General features: G+C 42.1%; 1 protein-coding gene across 1 annotated transcript in view; it reads right to left on the reverse strand.

Annotated features, from left to right (window-relative positions):
* Positions 1–22,347, reverse strand: part of LOC126416400 (UDP-N-acetylglucosamine--dolichyl-phosphate N-acetylglucosaminephosphotransferase-like) — a 138,788-nt gene that overhangs the window by 16,064 nt on the left and 100,377 nt on the right. The window contains exon 5 of the mRNA XM_050084093.1: positions 6,968–7,156. Coding sequence (XP_049940050.1) covers positions 6,968–7,156 — 189 coding nt within the window. The remainder of the gene's footprint in view (positions 1–6,967; positions 7,157–22,347) is intronic.

Here is a 22,347-nt window from a genome sequence, read left to right on the forward strand (position 1 = left end):
GGTTGGATGGGCAACAGAACACCACTTGGGAGGGGTATGAAGGACTAGGGTCAGATGTCCCTCATTTTAGGGCATGCTTCTTGACTATCAAAGCTCTGACAAAGGATGTGATTCAGTTGTTCCAGTTTGGGGTGGTACTGGATGACAAAGAGAGCACTCCTTTGTCTTTCTTGAGGGTGGTGGGAGAATTGGGGGTGTGTGAGGAAATGGCATGGAAAATTTGTTTGTGGACTAGGTCAAGAGGATAGTGCCTGTCCATGAAGGCCTTGGTGAGACATTCAGCATACTGGGAAAGGGAGTTCTTGTCACTCTAGATATGCTTCCCCAGGTAGCAAGGCTGTATGGGAGGGATTTTGATGTGAAAGGGAAGGACAGCTGTCAAAATGCAGGTATTGCTAGCGGATTATAGGTTTAATGTGGAGAAAGTTGCGGATGAAGCCATCAGAGTGGAGGAGGTCAACATCTAGGGAGATAGCACATTGGGTTGAAGAGAACTAAGTGAAGAGAATGGTAGAGAAGATGTTGAGATTGTGAAGGAATGAGGATAGGGTCCCGAGCCCAGATCAAGAAGACATAATCAATGATTCTGAACTAGATCAAGGGTTTGGGGTAGTGGGAGGACAGTAGTGTTTCCTCTAGCTGTACCGTAAACAGGTTGGCACAGGAAGGTACCATGTGGGTGTCCATGACTGTGTTGTGTATTTGTTTGTATACCTTCCCATGAAAGGACAAGTAGTTATGAGTTAGGTTTAAGTTAGTTAGGTAAATGAGGTAGTGGGTTTGCAGTCTGAAGGATGTTGGGGAAGGTAGTGTTCAATTGCAGCAACACCATGGGCATGAGGGATGTTGGTGTCTAGAGAAGTGGCATCAGTAGTGACCAGTAGGGAACAAGGTGGTAAAGTGGTGAGGATAGTGCGAGTTGGTGAAGGGAGTGGTTAGTATCTTTGATGTGAGAGACTAGATTATGGGCAACTGGTTGGAGGTGCTGGTCAATGAGGACAGAAATCCTTTCAGTGAAGGCAGAATAACCAGCTACAATGGGGTGTCCAGGATTGTTGCATATAGAAGGTGTGTGTGTGTGTGTGTGTGTGTGTGTGTGTGTGTGTGTGTATGTATTCAGGGGATAGGCTCTGAGAAGAGGTTTTCTGGGAAGAGCCAAATGCTTTAAGCAGGGATTACTCTGGCAGAGTTTATACCTGGACAAGTCAGACATTTGGCAGACGCCTTCTGCCAAGTAGTTACAGCAACTTATCACAACAGTGGTGGAGCCTTTGTCTGCAGGGAGCGTGATTAGGTCCGGATCTGTTTTGAGATTGTGTAAGCCACACCAACTCCCATACCTTCTCTGTTTCTTTTTGCCCCATATTTTTGCGCAATTTTTATGCAGTTTTATGTATTTGTTCACATGTTTAAGTACTTTTATGTGTTTTTGCTCACTTTTTTGTGTGTGTTTTTGTATGCCTGTACATACTTTTCCGCATCTTTTCCTGTTATCCAGCTTCCCTGAGAACTATCCAACAGCTACATTTGCTGATTTTCCATGTCATTTCCCATTTCCCCAATGTCATCTGTGCCACAATGGTCCCTGCCCCATCTTTGTGCACCAGTTCAGAAAAGTATCCCTTTCCCTGATTAAAACACATTCCCACATCTTGTTCCTTAAATGCTGCCTAAACCATGGAATCCCCCCCCCCCCCAACAGCCAAAGCATAGAAGTTCCTTTCTCTGCATCCCACCCTTTCTTTCACAATGACCTTAGCTTTTGATTCCATCAGTCCGTGTCCATCACAAAAAAGCATTTCCATGGCACGGGCATCCCAGAATCACCACTGCTCCTTCCCCAAGATACTGCTCCGATGCCATATCCACTACATACATCACATCTCTGAAACTGAATCCTTTGCTCTCCAGCACCTGGAACACCATTCCAGACACCACGTCAATTGTTGCCTTCGAGCATCATTATCCAACCTATATCGTATCCACAGTATTCCTCTCCGTCAACTCTTTGTAGCACCCAGACCCCATCTACATGACCTTTCCAACTTGCCACAGTTCGCAAAACTACCTTCCAACACTCCAAATCCAGGGCCTAAAAATTCCAGTAACATTGTCGTTAACTTTTCCACCAAAATCTTCAACCCCACAGAAGTTTCAGCCCTAACCAAAGGCATCACCTTTAGCCCTACACCAAAATTTAACCATGTTGGACTTGTCAAAGACCTGCTCTCCTCCTCTTGAACTGTGCAATGGAAACACTCGTTTGCAACCAATCCTTACAACGAAAGCCAACCAAATTCCAACACTGAACCTCTTATCTCACAGTTCATACCACTATCCAACCATGATCCTCCCCACCATCCCCCACCCACCTAACCAACCTCTGGTCATCTCCCAGGAATTCCTTATCTCCAACTTGGCCTCACCATCCTTCTCCAAGTCCCTTCCTAAACACACTAACCTTTCAGCAGAAAAAAAAGGACAGCCATACAAAGGCTCAAAACAGATCCTGACCTAATCATCCTACCTGCACACAAAGGTTCCACCACTGTCATTATGAATCACACTGATCATACTCTGCCAATTGTCTGAGTCCTCCATCTATAAACTCTACCACAGTGATCCCATCTCAGAAGTCCAACATAACCTGAAATCCTGCTTAAAGCTTCGGGCCCTTCCAAGAATCTCTCCCATCATTCCATTTCCCTCCCCACCCCTACAACACCCCACACACTGGCCTTCTACATGCTCCCCAAGTTTCACAACTCAACAATCCTACCTGCCCCATTGTTGCTGGTTATAGCGTCCCCACTGGAAGGATTTTGGCCGTCACTGACAGACAACCCCATTCAAATTCCTGTAATCTATCCTCCCACATCAAAAATATCAACCACTTCCTTCACTGACACTCTACCATCTCAACTGCTTTGCCTCCTGGTTCCCTGTTTCCAACTGGTCACAGTTGATGCCGCCACTTCCCTGTCCATCAACTCCCTCATGACCATGGTTTTGCCACAGATGAACATCACCTTTCTCAATGTCCTGCTGATGCCAAACTCACTCCCTCATTAATCTAAATAATTAAATCCTAACACTTAACTACTTCTCCCTTGAAGGGAAAGTATACAAACAAATCCACAACACAGCCATGGGCATCTGGCATGGCACTCTCCTATGCCAATCATTTCATGGGACATTTAGAAGAAACTTTCATAACCTTACACAACCCCAAACCCATTACCTCGTTCGGATTCATTGATGACGTCTTCGTGATCTGGGCTCTTCACAACCTCAACGCCACCTCTCCCATCCACTTCACTTAGTCCTCTTCAAACCAATGAGCCATCTTCCTCAATGTTGACCTCCTCTTCTCTAATGGCTCCATCCACACCTCTCTTCACATTAAACTTACCAACTGCTAACAACATTTTGACAGCTGTTATCCCTTCCACATCAAAAATTCCATCCCATATAGCATTGCCACCTGCAGTGACAAGAACTTTCTTTCCCAGTATGTTGCATGTCTCACCAAGGCCTTCATGGACAGACACTATTCCCTGGACCTAGCCCACAAACAGATTTCCCATGCCATTTCCCACCACCCCCAAGAGCCAGCTACAAAGGAGTGTCTCTTTCATCACCCAGTAACCCAGTACCACTCCAAACTGGAACAACTGAACCACATCCTTTGTCAGAGCTTTGATAGTCAAGCAGTATGCCCTGCAATGAGGGACATCCTAACCAAGGTCCTTTCCACCCCTCATAAATCTGTGTTCCGTCAGCCACACAAACTCCACAACATCCTTGTCTACCCCTATGCCACTCCCAGTCCCAGCCCCTTGCCACAGATACCATATCCCTGTGGAAGACCTTGGTGCAAAATCTTCCCAAACCACACACTCAGCACTTCCTATTCCAATCCTGTCAGAGGCTTATCAAAGGCCAGGCTGACTCTGAAAAGAGCCATGTTGTATACCAGCTCTGCTGCAGCCACTGCAAAGCTTTTTATATTGGTATGACCACCAACCAGCTGTACACCAGGGTAAATGGCCACTGCCAAACTATGACCAAGAGCAAAGTAAACCACCCTGTGGCACAACATGTAGCTGAACTCATCATGCTAGGTTTCAGTGGCTCCTTCACCGACCCAGGCCATCTGGATCCTCCCCTCCACCTCCAGCTTTTCTGAACTGCACAGATGGGAGTTCTCCTTACACACATTCTCCATTCCTGAAATGAGGCCAGCTTCCACCTACAATAACCTACTGTCCCCATTCCCTCCACCCAACAATTTCCGCCCCCTCGTTCTGTCACCTACTCCCGTTTGACATTCCCTCACCCTCTATGTGTGTTGCCCTGCGCCAATGTACCCACCTGTCTTTTCCCCTTCCCTATTTCCCTCCTTTCCCACTCCACATTCCCCCCTTCCCCACCCACTCAACACTGTCCCTGGTAGTGTCTAGTCCCTGTTCACCCTGCCACACAGCATTCATCTCTCCCCCACCCATACCCTTGATATCCCTCCTCTTTCCCCATCCCACTCCAGATTGCTATTCACATGGCAGGCAGTTACATTCCAGTTGGAGCTGCTGCTGACGGAAGCCATCAAGTGTGCGTGAGGTGTATTTGCTTGTGTGAATGTGTGTGTGGTCTTTGCTGAAGAAGGCTTTGGCTTAAAGCTATAATTGGTAATAATCTTTTTGTTGTGTCTCTTGAAACTCAACAGGTCATCTTTACAGTGGTAGCAATCTACAATTTTCCTAATATTGACAGTATTAGGTAAGAAATTGGAGGCATCTGAAACTGGATGTACTGAAGTATATTAGGGATAACATGGACAGATATGGTCACAAATGTGACAGTACTGCAGCATATGAATATTAGGGATTCTAAATACCAATATTAAAAGAAAAAAGTCAATACTTTGGCCCTACAAAGCACAACAACAAATACCACCAGTAGCAATAAATGCTGCAAGGAAAGACTGATGGCAAATGTGGTCCAGGACATTATCGTGGCCACGTAACTTAAGGCAGCAGTTTGGAGGTTTTCTTTGTTTATTTATTTGTAACAGACTCCATTACAGTATTTGTGTGTGTGTGTGTGTGTGTGTGTGTGTGTGTGTGTGTGTGTGTGTGTGTGTGTGTGTGATTAGTGTAAAGCAGGGCTTAACAACTGGCCGGTTTTGAGCGCGAGTACTCGCGTCTGCTCAGGCACGTGCTCGCGAGCAGGTGCAAGGTTGCGGAGTAGGGAGGAAGGGGAGGGAGGGGAAATGCGCGCGCATGTTTGAATAGGGCCACTGCGTGCCTATTGAATTCGCGCCGACTGTGTAACGTTTAAAGTACTACGATCAGCTCTAACAGTCACTTCGCTGGTTAAGAATCATGTCAAGTCGCCGTTGTGTAACCCCAACCATGCTTTCGCAGTTCAACCCCCATTGGGAGGAATTTTATCTTTTTACAGAAAAAGATGGTGTTGCAAAATGTTTAGTATGTTACTAAACGCTGAATTCTTTTACGAAATTTAATTTGCAGCGACATTATATGTCGTACCACGTGAAAGACTATGGACGTGGAAAATGTGATGGACCAGATCGTGCACAATTAAACTTAAAAGGAAGCTATCCGAAGAAGATCTGGATGACGAAGAAAAATCAACTGAGGCAGCTCTCAGAGTGAGTTACAAAATTGCTTTGCTTTTAGCAGAATCCCTGCGCCCCTTCACTGATGGCGATTTAATAAAATAATGTTTGGTAGTCGCAGCGGAACATTTGTGTCCATCTCAAGTTGAACAGTTTCGGATTGTGCCATTATCTAACATGACCATTATGCGTCGCATACAGGACATGGCAGACGACGTCCAGAGCCAGCTTGCAAATATCTGTAAAGATTTTATGGCACATTCTCTAGCTCTGGACGAAAGTGTTGATATCACTGGAACAGCGCAGCTTGCCATATTTATTAGAGGTGTTAATAGAGATCTTCAGGTGAGGGAGGAGCTCCTCGATGTAGTAGCCATGAAGAACACTACAACCGGAGGTGATATTTTAAGTAGTGTTGAAGAAAGTGTTGAAAATATAGGATTGTCGTGAAATTCTTTAGTTTTAGTGTCTACAGATGGTAGAGGCATACGCTAAGCTAATAAAATTATGTGGCACGTGTACATTCTCCTTTATTTGTTTCATTTGTCGCAGTAATAATTCGTGAGTGATATCCCTGCAGGTAGCCGCGGATTTACATTGACTGGCGGCAGCTGTTGTGTACCCCAAATGACTCTCCCCACTCTCTGCTCTGGTCCGGTAGTGCGGGTAGCGTGCTCGCGCTGCTCCATGCTCGCGCCTTGCTGCTCACAGCTTGCTCCGCGAGCACGTATGTTGTGAAGCCCTGGTGTAAAGTAATGTTCGCATTGTAAGATGATGATGATGAGAGAAGGGGTAGGGTGAACCCTGGTGCCAGTATATAGCCTACTACTTGTAAACAACACTGAGGGGACCTCCAAGTCTAACATCCCCATCCCTTGAAGTGATCACCATCAACAGTGTCACATGCCCTCACTTCATGAGACATTGCAGAGAGGTTTGGTATTTAAACCAGGACATTGGCACAAAGTCTGATGTTCTGGAGTTTACACCGACACTTCCTCTCCCTTTGCTGGCTGAATACTGGCTGCAAAAATTTTTCCCACCACCAGAATTCAAACCAGTTTACCCTCAGGTCAAGTGCCACAGCACAAGTGTGCATTAGTGATCTTGGCCACACAGGCGGGTAATGGTCTGGATTGAGCACAGAATCATTGTTCAGAAAAACCCACGAACAAAACACAGATAATGCTACATATAGCTGATATTACTGGAGGACAAAGAAGTTACGGAAAACAAGAATTCCTATCAAGTTACTTGTAATAATAATAATGTGAAGAAGTCAAAGAAGAAAAATAAGAATATATAAAGAGATTTTGATTCACTTACTTTGGAAGTCTATGCCTTGGGCACGGCAAAATATGAAACAACTGTGGAACTGAATACACAAAGTTTACAACTTGTGGAATAAAGAAAAGGAGCATCGTCTTGCTGAAGTGACCCAAGATACCAACAACAGCAAAAGTCATTCCAGAAAAATAGCAGAAGGTGTCTCCAACAAACACACGTGATGGGTACCTGGAAAAAGTGAAGCCAGAAAATTAAGAAAGTTTAAATGAAATTTACATTACAGTTAAATTTAATGTCTCTGCTTACAGAAACAGTTTGTAATAGTATAATTATTTGACCAAAAAAGGTTATGTAATTTTACTCTTCTGGAAGCAGTTTTGTACAACAGACATTAGGAATAATACACTGCAATGGAACAATCCTTAACAATAAAGACTGACTACTGATATTGATATTAGAGAGCTGATTCATCTACATCAACATTTACTCATTCAAATTACTTATTACTGAATAAAAAGTATGTTGAAGTTGGCACATTTCACTATAAAAACAAGGAATTTGTTGGATCCTGTCAAAAACAATCCCTGTCTAGGGCTCAGAATGGTGTTTTATATTCAGATATTCCAGTGGAAAGGCCTTTAAAGGTTGCTGGCAGATCTTGGGTAGGAAGCTGGAAGTCAGCAGATACTGGATTATATTAGATTCAGCTTTTGTTTCATAGACCCAAAAAGGAGATGATTTTGTGGGTGTGGAACAAAACATCTGAATATAATACTCACTGCCCTGATCATTTGGTAGGAGATTGTTAAAATAGGTGAATATATTACAGTAATCTGGAACTAATAATATTTGCAGAATTAGTACACTGTCAGAATGAAACATAGTCATGCACTTTTAATAAATTTATCACACACAAAATACCTGATCTCAACTGTTGTAACCATCTACTGTCAAAGCTGAAATCTAACAGACATTTTGAATTAAGCTGGTCTAGCAGTCCCTGTTAAGATATTCGTCTCTTAACTAGAAGAAGTTGCCTGTAAAAAAGTATTTCAAACTCTGTTTAAACTATGCTTTATCTGAAACCAAGTGTTCATTGGCAGAGCTTTTCATAAATACACATTAAAATCACCAGCAACGACATTTCCTCGTTTTTTACTGTGAGATGGGACAACAGAGCTTCCAGGTTTTTTATGAAGAGGTTAAAATTTCCTGAATTAGCTCTATATGTAGTTACTATTATAAAGGACTTATTATGAAATACTACTTCTGTTGCACAAGCTTCTAAGTGCTGCTCTGAGCAAAATTTATAAATATCAGTACTCTTGATATCAAAACAGTTTCTGACAAATGTGGCAACTCTTTCTTTCTCCATATTTTCTCTACAGAAGTAAGAAGCTAACTCAATCCTGTAACATTTAATGTATCTACACAAGTGCTCAGATGATTTTCAAAGAGGATGACTGTATCAACTGGTTTTCTCAATTCTAATTCTTCAGCATAAATAAGCAACTCATTAAGCTCACCCCTTAGTTCCCAGATATTCTCATACAATAAGGATAACTGATTTTATGCACTGGCTTTATTACAACTGGATGAACCTAATTTTTCTGTCAATTTTTGAATAGCTCCAGTTTCAATCAGAGACTGTCTGCATTAATTGTGTACATTACAATTTGCTTTCTGGTTGCCTGTTTTATCAATGTGAATGTCATTTTCAACCTGTCTATGAACATATTTTGTTTCTGCCCTCCCTACCATAAAAAACTGCTGTATTATTAAAAAAATGCAGTAAAATAATCCCTCATCAGCCACACCTACAATTTATCAGAATATTTTCACTCAAGGATGTAAATTCCTTTTAACTCTAAGTTCCTATAACAATAAACAAGTCCTGACTTTGCCAGAATATTGACAGGTGATAGTACTTTGTGTAAAGTTACACAAATGCTTTGTTTGAAGTATCAAATAAAAACAGCAACAGAGCAAATGAAGGGGAAGAGTAGTGCTCCCCCTGCACATACGCACAACAGTCAAGGTAGTTTCTTCTCTACACATGCAATGCTATCTACAAACAAGGTCCATAATTATCATTGTCAGTAGATTACATTTGTTGTTAGTAGACTTTACAGAAGTGGCAGCGACAGATACTTATGCCTGTTCATGCATTCCTTTCTCATTCCCATCTCAGAAGGCTCCTATTTCATTATGGGTTTTCACAAAACATGGTGTGTGTACGAACAAATGAATGAGCAGGACATTCATATTTTGCTTGAAATGTCATATATGTGAGATGATTATCCTATGAATGTTCCTAGTTATCAGACTAGCATCAAACTGAATGAAAAGTTCTGATAATGCTTTTTGTAAATACTGCAGCTCTTTTCCTTTTCAGCTAACAGGACAGACTTTCTGTCTTGTACACTAGTGTTCAAAAAAACACACCTTGAACAACTAGAGATTGGACATTCATATTCTCAGGACATGTACATTAGTATGTTCTGCAGAAATGATTAGCATCTCAATCTCTTCAGTTCAGCATGTGTCCTGTTGCCTAACGGACACAGGGTCTGCTTTGGACCCTGATAACTTGTTCAATGTGTGATGGCATCAATGTGTATAAGGTGCAAATGGCATCCTGTGATATAGCCATTGTGTTCATCTGGTTCCAAAGTTCATCTTTAGTGGTTGGCATTGTGTCACAGTGCTGCATATTTCATTTCACCATATCCCACACGTATTCAAATGCCAATAAGCCTGGCAGTCAGGCAGGGCAGGATGAAAGGCTGACATCCTGTGACACCAAAAAGGCACATGTTCATGCAGCAACATGTGGTCACACATTGACATGCTGAAAACTGGGGGGGGTATTGTGCAGAAAGGGTATGGCTAGGGATCATAGGATGTCATTAACTAAGATAACACTGGTCACACTGCCCTGGACATGCACCAACTATGATTTGTGGTTGTATCCAATAGCAACCCGCGCCATAAGGCCTTGAGATGGCGCCATAAGGCCTTGAGATGGCACTGTATGTCTTGTGCAAATGCAGTCACTGTGATGCTGCTCCCCCTGTCTGAAGCAATCCATAATGCGGCCATCATTTTCAAAGAAACAGAACCTATATCCATCCGTAAACATTATTTGATGCCATTCCTGTCTCCAGTAACTTTTCTCCAGACACCATTGCTATCTAGCATGTTTCTGCACATTCATCAAAGGTGAGTGGAGACGTGGATGACGCACACATAACCCATGCTGTAATAAACAGCAATGGACTGTCACCCTTGATAGTATACAATGTGTTACACTGCTTCAATGTTGCTCCAGACCCAAGGAGGATGCAGATCTGATCTACATACCTTTCAGATGAGGCGTCGATCACCTCAGGGGAGGGGGGGGGGGGGGGGGGGGGGGGTTGCTCTGAGTGGTGTGATCTAGCCCCTCTCATCATGTTCTACAGCCTTCCATGAACCATTCTGCACAAATTTGTTGCACTGCTGAAACGCTTTGTCCCACACAAACAGCAATTTCCCAGATGGATGCATGACATTCTCTCATGCCAATAATGTACCCTATTTCAATCTCACTAATTTGACAGTATGGGTTGCACATACATCTGCGAGGCATCCTGCACATCTGCTCAATTTGTACTGAGCCATTACCTTCTGTTATGTAGCAATAACAAGAGGTGCAGGCACATTTCACTGGTAGATAGTTTCGCATTGCAATATTGATGATGACCTTGAACCTGCGGCCTGATGTGGTTCTAATCCTAATCATTTCCGTAGAACTTACTAATGTACATGTCCTGTGACTATGAATGTCTTATCTCTAGCAGTTCTAGGTGTTCTGTTTTTTTATGGACTTGAGTTTATTTTGGAAACAATTATTAAGAATTGATTGTGTACGTAACTACAACATGACAGTTGGCCACCCACTCATAAAATAAAACATCCTTTTCCTTAATGGATCTAATAGAAATTTTACACTCCCTTCCAACTGATCCAATTTTTCACCTCTAACCCGTGAACTTCCTGATTTTTAATCATTCTTTTCAATTTATAACAATTTTTTTTATAATATGAAAGCAATTACAGTTCCACACCTGTTTACATGATACAAATTGTGTGTGAAAGTGGACTATCAAGAACAAATACGAAATTTACAAAGAAGAGCTAAAGCCATACTGAAACAGATACAACAGGAAAGTAATGTGAAAATGTTTGAAGACAGTCATGCCCACAATGTTTCAAAATTTGTGTCAAACTCTGCCAAAGAGACCATAAATGTGTCAGATGTTATTAAGCCTAGGGCAAGATTTAGAAACATTATCACCATTATACAGAAAAAAGTGCGGATTCAACGAAAAGGGATTGTGCTTTACTCAAAGCAAGATCAAACAATGGTGCAACCACGCCAATGCATTAATCAAAAACTTGTGAACTAATCAAGTATTGAAATATTTCTGTTCAGAGTTTAAAAATGTAAGACTTCTCAAGGTTGACAGTTATGAAAAATCTGGTTTCACAACACAGAAACTACATCTGAATCAATATGTGTAAGAAGAGAGTTGCATCAGATATAAACAAATCTGTCTAAGAAACAATACACGATAGCACCTATACAAACAAATGAATCATTGCACTAGGTGACACAGTTTGGGAAATTAGTAAAATGGACCAAATCAAACAGAAGTAGGTTCAATAGTAACAATTGGAAAGCAAAAGCAACCCACCATGAGAAAGATGAAAATGAGGTCACACAGAGTCTGAAATTGACACCCAGGATCAAAAAGAAGAGTGCTCCACAAACCCAAATGGAATTATTTTTCGTAAAGAAACACCATTAAAGAAATATGATGGTTTGTGGCACATCAATTACTGAAGGTTCTGACTTCAACAGCAGCCTTTCAAAAATGTGCAATGTTTAGGGACTAAAACTGATGAATTAGAAGTGCTGCTGAGTACCTCAAGGATGTTTTAGTGTTGAACATATGCAAGCACTGGCTACAAAAAAAGGCTTGAAGGTATAGCTAATATATCAGGATTTTATATGATTAACAACTCTGGTAGGAATTGCCTACCACCTACTGCCTCACTCCTCATACACCTTACTAACTTCATACTATCATACAACTTCTTCTCCTTTGAAGAGAAGGTACACAAACAAATCCACAGCACACCCATGGGCACCTGCATGGTACCCTCCTATGCTAACCTGATTATGGGACACGTACAGGAAACCTTCCTAGTTTCTCAAAATCCCTAATCTGGTTCAGGTTCACTGGCAATATCTTCACGATCTGGATTCAGGGCCAAGAGAACCTATCCTTATTCCTTCGCCACGTCAGTACCTTCTCTCCCATCCACTTCACCTGGTCCTCCTCAACCCAAAATGCCATCTTCTTGGTTGTTAATCACCTCCTTTCTGATGGCTCCATCCACACCTCTGTCCACATTAAACCTATCAATCACTAACAGTACCTACCAGCATTTTGACTGCTGCTATCCCTTCCACACCAAAAAAATCCATCCCATACAGCCTGCCCACCTAGGGACAGCATATCTGAAATGACAAGAATTCCCTTGCCCAGTATGCCAAGGGTATCACAAAAGCCTTCAGACAAGCACTATACCCCAGACATAGTCCACAAAAATATTTTCTGTGCCACATTCCCCACACACCACCAATTCACCTGCCACCTCCAAGAATGAGCTACAAAGGAGCTGCTTCATAACCTGGATCATCTGGATCCTCCCCTCCAAAATGAGCTTTTTTGAACTGCAGAGCTGATAGTTATTATTACAACACGTTCTCCATTCCCAAAAGTATTCGGGCCTCAAACTATGATAACCTACTGTCCCCGCACCTTCCACGCAACAGTTTCCACCCCTCTGTCCTATCACCTCCTCTCAGTTCATATCCCCTCAACTTCACTGTGCGCCATTTCTGCCAATGCACCCACCAGTCTTTCCCCCTCTCTGCTCTCTCCTCCTCTGCTCCCTATTCCCCCCTCCCTCCACCTGCTCAGCATTATGACCCTGTACCTGGCACCCATACAATGCCATCCCTCCCCCTTCCCCTCCGTACTCCAGATGGCTGCTTTCTTTCAATGCAACAGTCACATTCCAGCCAGTGTGGCTGGAGATAATGATCATGTGTGCGTGAGATGGTGAGATGTGCCTGTTTGTGTGAATGTTTCTGTGTTTTCCTTTTTTTTCTGAAGAAGGCTTCATACAAAAGCTCAGTGTGTAACACTCTTTTGCGGTGTCTGTCTGTAACTCAACGAGTCATCTTTATGGTGGGTAGCAATTTACTCTCTTCATAATAGGAGGTATATAAGTTCCAGAAATGCTCAAAGAATTTGAGAAGAGTGGGGAAGTTGGTCCGCTGGCAGGTTGAGTGTGTGGGATAAAAAAGAATGGAAGGAAATGTGGAACAAATGGTATTGGTGAAGGAAACGATAAGTCTGCTCTATCCCCTGGCTAATGTTTGCGACACATCAGTGTACTGTGGGTTGCAAAAGCTCAGTGCCATTAACAACACTACTTCTGAATATCAAACAAAAACAATCCGACAACAACACAAACAAGCATGGTTTTTTCCAACTGAATCTACAGCAGCTGCCAGGTACTGAGTGGTTAAAGCCTTGCCATGAACACTACTGCCATTATGGCACAACCTTGCTTCTATGTGTCTCATGCCCCTGGAGTGCTCAGCTGGTATTCTTCCACTGAGCAGTATTTAGCTCAGAATCCAACTGCTCTGCTGCCACTGCAGACTCCAGGCTTATGACGGTCACAACTAGCAACCCATCAAATGCTGTTCCCTCTCAGCAAACATGCTCTCTCCAGCCTTATACTGGCTGTGCTTAGAAGTCAATCAATTGAAGTCCACACTCTCAACTGTCCTCGAGCAACCACCTCGTCAGACCCCATGTTCACCATCCTTGAGCACATCGTCTCACTTGACTATCTTCAGTCCGTCCTTGAGCACACTATTTCTTTCCACCCACCACAACCTCACAGTCTTTGTTTGTGTAAGAACTTTCCAGGGCAACATAAGCGATTGACTTTCAGCATGAATCCAGTAGTACAGAATGTGTTATTGTATTCTATACCTTACATTAGTAAACGTTCAGTTGTTCTTTGCTAGCTGGCCACTTCAATCGTAGCATGTTTTTATCCTCAGTTGTGGGTGTGGTATATGCTGAAAGTACGTAATCCGCATGTGTTTTATCACCAATAATTTTAGTGCATTTTGTAGGATGATTTATTGGATGGGGTCCATAGGTAAGCTTGCAATCAAAGAGTTAATACAGTATGAAACAGTTGTGGACAGTTCAGTGGAAATCAGTGAGACAGAAATGATCAGTGGAGCAGCCCATGATTATTTCCTGGGTTTTACAGTATTGATTTTAAAGTGCTAGAAGCAATATGAGCATGTGCAATCTATGAGGTGTATTTGAAGGGATAATTGGGAAGTCTTGATATTGTGTGAAGCACAAGGAAAGAAGTGTCCCAGCACACTGGAGAAAGTGTATGGGACTGGAGCAAGTGCCTCTGACTTATTGTATGTGTAAAAGAGAGAGTATAGAGAGGACAGAATTGAACCTTATGGCACTCCTGAAAATGTATTGATGTTATGGGATTGGGTTTGGCTGATGGTAACAAAAGTTGCATTGTGCAAGACAATAAGGTGTACAGTGTCAAAAGACTCATCAGTATCAAAAGAGATAGACACAGAAGTTTGTTTTTCATTCATTTGTAAGGATAGGAAGTGGAGAAACTGATAAACTAAGTACTTGAGACTGAAGCAAGAGGACATGGTGTTTCAGATTTTCTTATGAACGGTACACAGATTTATGCAAAGATCTTGCCAGTTGGGGAAAATGATAGGTTGATGAGTATACACAGCAATGTAAGTATTTTGGTGGTCTTTCATCATTCGGGGTATACAGTATGGTATGGTGAAGTACATGTAAATCTTGAAGGAAGGGCCTGGGGCTTTCTTTATGATGACAATACATAATGGAGTCATCACAATGTGCAGGATGAGTTTAATTTGGTTTGTGGTTTTCTGTTTAAGTATCAGGAATAGGGACAAAGAGGTGGGACAAACTTGAATTGTTAGGTTCAGTGACACATCTTTAAGGGAAAGAGGTTTGCTTTCTGAGCATACTGATTGTAATTAGTTTTAATAGATAAGAGGATAGTGTGGTTTGTGATTTGTACTGGTGAGGCACTGGAAAGCTTTATAACACTTTGTTCAGAGAACAGGAAGTGGAGTGTTGAGTTATGTACATGGCTGTAATCAGTCAAGGCATCTCTCTGCCATCCTCCATATATGATGATGGAACACTGGGACTGTGTCTTATATTACTGTAGGAGGTTGGTTGGTTGGTTGACTTGGGGGGAAGGGACCAAACAGCAAGGTCATTGGTCCCATTGGATTAGGGAAGGATGGGAAAGGAAGTCAGCTGTGCCCTCTCAAAGAACCATCCCAGCATTTTCCTAAAGCAAGGGAAATCACGGAAAACCTAAATCAGGGTGGCCGGTATTACTGTGAGAGGACTTATAGCAATCAGTCACTATTTATGTTATCAAATTTATTTTATTATCCTTTATCAGTGAGAAAGTGTCCCAGTTTCTGATGCAGAGGAAGGATCAGTAGGATTATGGTATTCTCTGAGGAGCAGAAGGAGGGAGGAGGGGAAGGAAGGAAGGAAGATGAGGGTTTTACGTCCCACTGACATCTGAAGTCATTACAGACAGATCACAAGTTTGAAAAATTTCAAGGATGGAGAAGGAAATTGACTATGCCTTTTCAAAGGAACCATCACAGCATTTTCCTGGAGCATTTTGGAGAAATCATGGAACATCTAAATCTGGATGGCCGGATGTGGATTTGAACCATTTTCCCCCCCAAATGCGAGTCCAGTGTGCTAACCACTGTGCCACCTCACTCGGTGCAGTGGAAAGAGGGAGAGAGGGGAGAGGAGGAGGGGGAGAACATCTGAAGGTGGGGGGAGTGATAGTCAGTTGAGGGTAAATGATGGGAATGTGGATGGATGTAGTATCAGATCAGATTCCTTGAAGGGAGACGCAGTGAGGAATATGTCATCAGGGTTTGCCTTGTTATTGAGAGGCTCCTGATATGAGTATGTATTTAGTTTCAGAAGGCATTCCATTTGACGTGGGTGTAGTGTTGCTCAATTTTTAATGGATGTTTTATGCTGCTTCGACGAATTGAGATGGTTGGAATGATGAAAAGATGATCACTTTCAGCTGGGTTAAGGGGTTGTGCAATGATGTCACAAATTTGTCTGGTGAGCACAAAATGTTATCTGTGGTGGAGTAACTTTCTGGACAGATCTGCATCTACATACGTATTCCGTACGCGTATCTGCATGGCAGAGGGTACCTTTTACCATTACTAGTCATTTCCTTTCATATTCCATTCGCTAATAGAGCGAAGGAAAAATGACTATGTGTATGCCTCCTGACAAGCCCCAACTTCTTATATCTTATCTTCATGGTCCTTACCCGAAATGTATGTTGGTTGGCATAGAATCTCTCTGCAGTCAGCTTCAAATGGCTGTTCTCTAAATTTTCTCAATAGGATTTCATGAAAAAAATGTTGCCTTCCCTCAAGAGATTCCAATTTGAGTTTACGATACATCTACATAATTCATACATGTTGAACATATCTACTGGTGTCAAATCTAGTAGCACACCTCTGAACTGCTTCAGTGTCTTCCTCTAATGTGATCTTGTGGTGATCTAAAACCCTCTAGCAGTACTCAAAAATGGGTTGCAGTAGTGTTCTATATACGCAGTCTCCTTTACAGATGAATGACATTTTCCTAAAATTCAACCAATAAACTGAAGTCGACCATTCGCCTTCCTACTACCATCCTTAGGTACTCATTCCATATCGTATCACTCTGCAACATTGTGCCTAGATATTTCATTGACATGACTGTATTTGAACATTATGAGATTGTTTTTCCTACTCATCTGCATTAACTTAAATTTTTCTACATTTAGAGCAAGCTGCTATTCATCACACCAACTAGAAATTTTGTCTACGTCATCTTGTATCCTCCTAGAGTCACTCAACAATGACATCTTCCCACACACCACACTGTGATCAGAAAAGAGTTACAGATTGTTGTTCACCCTGTCTGTCACATAATTAATGTCTATGTAGAGTAAGAGAGGTCCTATCACATTTCCCTATGGTACTCGTGACGATACTCATGTGTCTGATGAACACTTGCCCTTACCGTTCACATATCTGGGGACTTTCATATTCCCAGAATTCTGTTAACAGCCTGAAGATGGGTGCTATGTCAAACGCTTTCCAGAAATCAAGGAATATGGAATCAGTTCAATGGCCTTTATCAATGGTTTTCAGGATATCATGTGAGATAAGGGCAAACTGAGTTTTTCATGAGCAATGCTTTCTCAGAATATGTTCAGAAATTCTGCAGCAAACCGATCTTAAGGATATCGGTCTGTAATTTTGCAGGTGCATTTTTCCCTTCTCTTGTATAGGAGCCACCTGCACTCTTTACTGGTCACTTGGGACTTGGCAGTGGATGAGAGATTCACGTAAATGCAATCTAATTAAGGGGCCAATACCTTAGAGTATTCTGTAAACCCAAACTGGGATTCCACCCAAACCTGGTTACTTATTTGTTTTCATCTCTTTCAGTTTCTTCTGGACATTAGGGATGCCTATTACTACATCCTCTGTACGAACGTCTGTGTAACAGTCAAATGATGGTATGTTTGTACACTCCTGCATGAACAATTTCTTAAACATGAAATTTTTAAACTTCAGCTTTCCTTTTGCTGTTTTCTACTGCCACACCAGACTGATCGATGAGTGACTGTACACAAGACTTCAACCCGCTTAGCAATTTTACATAGAACCAGAATCTTCCTGCATTCTCGGCTAGACTTTTCACTATTTCTATGACTCTGAATAATTTTAAAAATGTCGAAGGGGAATCGGGTAGCTGGTAAGAACATCTGATAATTACATTGTGTTTACCTAAGCCTGTTACTCGCATCCAAATAACTTAATGGCCAGACTCAATTTTGACCTCAATAGACACAATATCCCCCATATGCCTCACTAAATACTTTAGAGCTTTCTAAGTTGTGTTTCAGCCAGTATTTGGTTCGGAGAATAATTTGAGTGCAACAACTTTCCTGGAGGCCAGCAAATTCATGAACTTTGACAATTTACTGTTAAAATTTTAACAGTCGAGTGCCTTTATTTCATAAATGGTCTGATTTTGATCTCTGTGAATTGACAGATGAGCATTCATCAGGGGATCTCAAACTATTGCTTAGCCTAAAAAGCCCTCATGTGCACTTGACATGAACTCTACTACCTAAGCAGCTGCTTCCTTTATGTAGTGCACCTCTGACCTATCAAGGAAAATAATACAACTCTCTACCCCATAACGCAGAACCAGAAATCTGCAGATAAGGCCATCTCAGGCTCTAAACCGAAGAACACCACTCAATTCTCAGTACAATGATGCAAATTGTAAGCTCTGCTTGCACCATGCAAGTGAGTCCAGCAGTCTTCACCTCTTCCAACAGTTACTTGTACAAACTGAAGATGGCATCAGAACCCAAGCAACAGATATCAGAATGAGATTTTCACTCTGCAGCAGCGGAGTGTGCGCTGATATGATACTTCCTGGCAGATTAAAACTGTGTGCCAGACTGAGACTCGAACTTGGGACCTTTGCCTTTCGCGGGCAAGTGCTCTACCAACTGAACTACCCAAGCATGACTCACACCCCATTCTCACAGCTTAACTCCTGCCAGTATCTTGTCTCCTACCTTCCAAACTTTACAGAAGCTCTCCTGCGAACCCTGCAGAACTAGCACTCCTGAAAGAAAGGATATTGCGGAGACATGGCTTAGCCACACCCTGGGGGATGTTTCCAGAATGAGATTTTCACTCTGCAGCGGAGTGTGCGCTGATATGAAACTTCCTGGCAGATTAAAACTGTGTGCCGGACCGAGACTCGAACTCGGAACCTTTGCCTTTCGCGGGCAAGTGATAGAGCACTTGCCCACGAAAGGCAAAGGTCCCGAATTCGAGTCTCGGTCCGGCACACAGTTTTAACCTGCCAGCAAGTTTCAACAGATATCAGGTTCCATTGGTGCTGTTGTCAGGTGCAACTTGCAGATGAGTGCACCCTCCACCTTTGATAGCTGTAGGCAGATTCTACTCCACGCCCCAAAGGAGACCCCTAGCAGACACACCAATGTCTGGTCAGCCTCCACGCTGGCACTGTCTCAAGTGCCACAAGTATGTTACAACCTGCCACTCACCATGCTGTGAGACCACATTCCCCACATTGGGTACACTGCAAAGTGCCTCAGCAGTGGAGCCTGTGGGCAAAACAAGTGACACCTAAGGTATCCCATGCGACATGCCAGATTCTCAAGTGCTACTACATCCTGAGGCAACAATCTGCAGACGGCTGACTGTCGCCAACAGTATCTTCAGCTGTTTGCGAATTGTGCCCAGCTCTTTCTGTATCCACATACAGCATGCACACACCCTGTCTATCCTTGTACTACTTAGTTAAGAACTATAAAAGCACACACAGAAAGCTCTCCCGGTGTGTCACCAATGCAGGCTGGTGTGACTTACTGGGATGTCTAGATGGCCATTCAAAAGAAATTACAACTTTCCCTAAATCTAGAGTTTACAGTGATTGAAACGTGAAACTAGACTCTTAAATATAAAAACACGCCAGGAATTCAAGCTTTAAACTAAGAATGCACACAGAAAAAGCTCAATATGTAACTCACTATCCCCTGGTGTTTTATCAACAGAGGTTGGAGCCTGAGGCAATGGCGTTAAGTCACTTTTAGGGTTGTTAGGAAGCCGACATGAACATGCAAGTCAGCAGGTCACCTTTCAGGTTGTTAAAAAGCTGACACCAACATGCAAGCTTAGCACGAAAACGGATATGGACAGTAAGGTATGCAGCAGTAACATAGGTGGCAAGATAAGAAAGTATAAGATATCTGGGGGACATAAAAATTGTGGCAGGGGTGACTGTTAGGGATTTCAGGTGGAATGTATGAGTAGGGGAAGTGGCTGTAAGTACATTTTTATAAGGTGGCAACTGAATCTCAAGCATGGGAAGGAGGTTGTTGGTTTCAAGGGGGTTGTGCATTATATGATAGGTGGATATTGTGGTGTGGTTACAATTTTTATTTGCTAAGGATAAACTTCTGGATGCTATTTCTGGCTATAATACTGTACTGCTGTCTCATCATGTTAAGCATGGATTAAAAAGATATAGTCTAGAGGTGGGCTTAAACTAATTGCTGAAGTTGTGGATAACAACATGGGAATGTGGGGAATTGGAAGGAAGTGGAGGGAGACCCAGAGAATTTATGGATTGGAGGGGAGTGCCAGTAGGACACTCCTTAAAAAATATCTAGTGGCAACACTGTTGGAGTGACCCTCCAACTCTCCATTTCCCAAAGCAGTGATGTGTTGTGAGGGGTCTCCTACCTCAACCTCCCTCGACTTTCTCCAGTAGTGACCACATAATTAGTTTAGACTGTGGTACCAAAACAGAAACAGATTAACAGTACAAGAGATTATTTTGAGGAAACTATGAAACAGCGAATTGTCCAATTCAAAGATACAGCAGTCACTGTCACAGACATATCAAGTTCCCTTTATGCAGCAGACTCTCGACCATCAAGCCTAATGTGACAGAAGGTAAAGTCAAATAACAAAAAAGCTGGATGGGCTGGAGTTCTATATATTCTCTCTTCCAGCCCCAGCTGTATCATTCAAAACACACTTTTTTTTTACACCAAGACCCAATTATATTAACATTTTCTGCTTTCCTCCATAATACAAGCTAGTTATAAGTATTTGTTATACACATTCTGCAGCCTTCGAAACTCATTACAGTAAACATAAAATGACTTGCATTGTAAAGCATGAATGTCTGATTACACACATGTCAAAAGCCAGGCCAAACAAAAAAGATGAAAGTTACAGGTTTGAGGTTTCTGAAAAGCATTTGATAGATGATTGTTTCTCTCCTTTAGCCCTCCCTTGTGCTACAATATCCCTCCACTTACACAAATAGATGACATCAGCTGGCATTGCTTCCTCCTGCTCACTAATGTACTGCAGTGCTGCCTCAACAGTTTTGAATCGTTCTGAATGTGGAATGAAATTTCTCTTGTCATCTAAGTTTGCCTCCTCCTCTTGTGCTACTTCTCCCCGTGTCACCATTTTCACAATATTGTTGCCTGTTAGTTCATCATTTGTCATCCACTCTGTGAAATCCTCTGCATCGATATCCTCACAGTCAGGTACATTTGTAAGCAATGAAAGGATATCATTATTTCCATCTCTGACTTTTGTTTCACACATGGATTCAAAGTTAAAGTATTCGACTTCATAGTCTAAAAGAATTTTCCAACACCACAGAAGTGATATATTAGGCATCTCTTCCTAAGCTTCAGCAAACCTTTGATTTTATCCATACTGGATGAGAGGTTGTGGGGTGTGAATGTCAATGTTAAAAAATATATTGGCTCAGCCACTTGTTTACACTATAAACAAGTTGCTGATCCAATATATTTTTTAACATTCAGCAAACCACCTTCTGATGTCTAGTAAGTCAGCCCTCTTCAGAATGGTTACACATTCTTCACTGTTATCAATCATCAATATCAATGTACAAGACAATGGCAGTGGTACTACTTACTTAGCATCATAAAGATGCACTGGTCCATCAGCTGACAAAGAACAGTCACATTTGTAGGTAAAAATAATGCTCTGATATCTCCATCCGTTAGTTCATCATTGGCAGGACGTGAACGTGCAGCACAGCTTTCCTCAGTAAATTATTGTCTTTCAAATATTTCTCTACAACTGGTACAAATTAATTTTGGAACCAGGTTTAAAATATTTCTGAATTAATCTAAAAATTTCTTTTGATGAGTGTAGTGCAGGGGCAGTGATAACCAATATTTTCAGGTTTTTGAAAGCTCTAGGCTTCCTTGATTTGCCTATTAATGTAAGCCAAAGCTTGTGGTTGCCAATTGCATTACTGCAAACCAATATGGTAACTTGTTCCTTATTTTTCTTGTATCTGAGTGCTGCAGTTTCCTTTTTTGAAGAAGCATTTTCACAGGGAGCACCTTTTAATTTAAACCACTCACATCGCAATTGTACAACTGTTCACCAGAAATTCCCTCCTCATCAATTAACTTCGAAAAATAATCTTGAAACTATGGCACAGCCTCTTTGATAGTGGAGAAAGTCTCTGCACTAATAGTAATGTGGTGAATACCAAATCAATTTTTCCACCGATCCAACCGTCACTGATAAATTC

Source organism: Schistocerca serialis, chromosome 8 (assembly GCF_023864345.2).
Source record: "Schistocerca serialis cubense isolate TAMUIC-IGC-003099 chromosome 8, iqSchSeri2.2, whole genome shotgun sequence".
Taxonomy (NCBI): Eukaryota; Metazoa; Arthropoda; class Insecta; order Orthoptera; family Acrididae; genus Schistocerca; species Schistocerca serialis.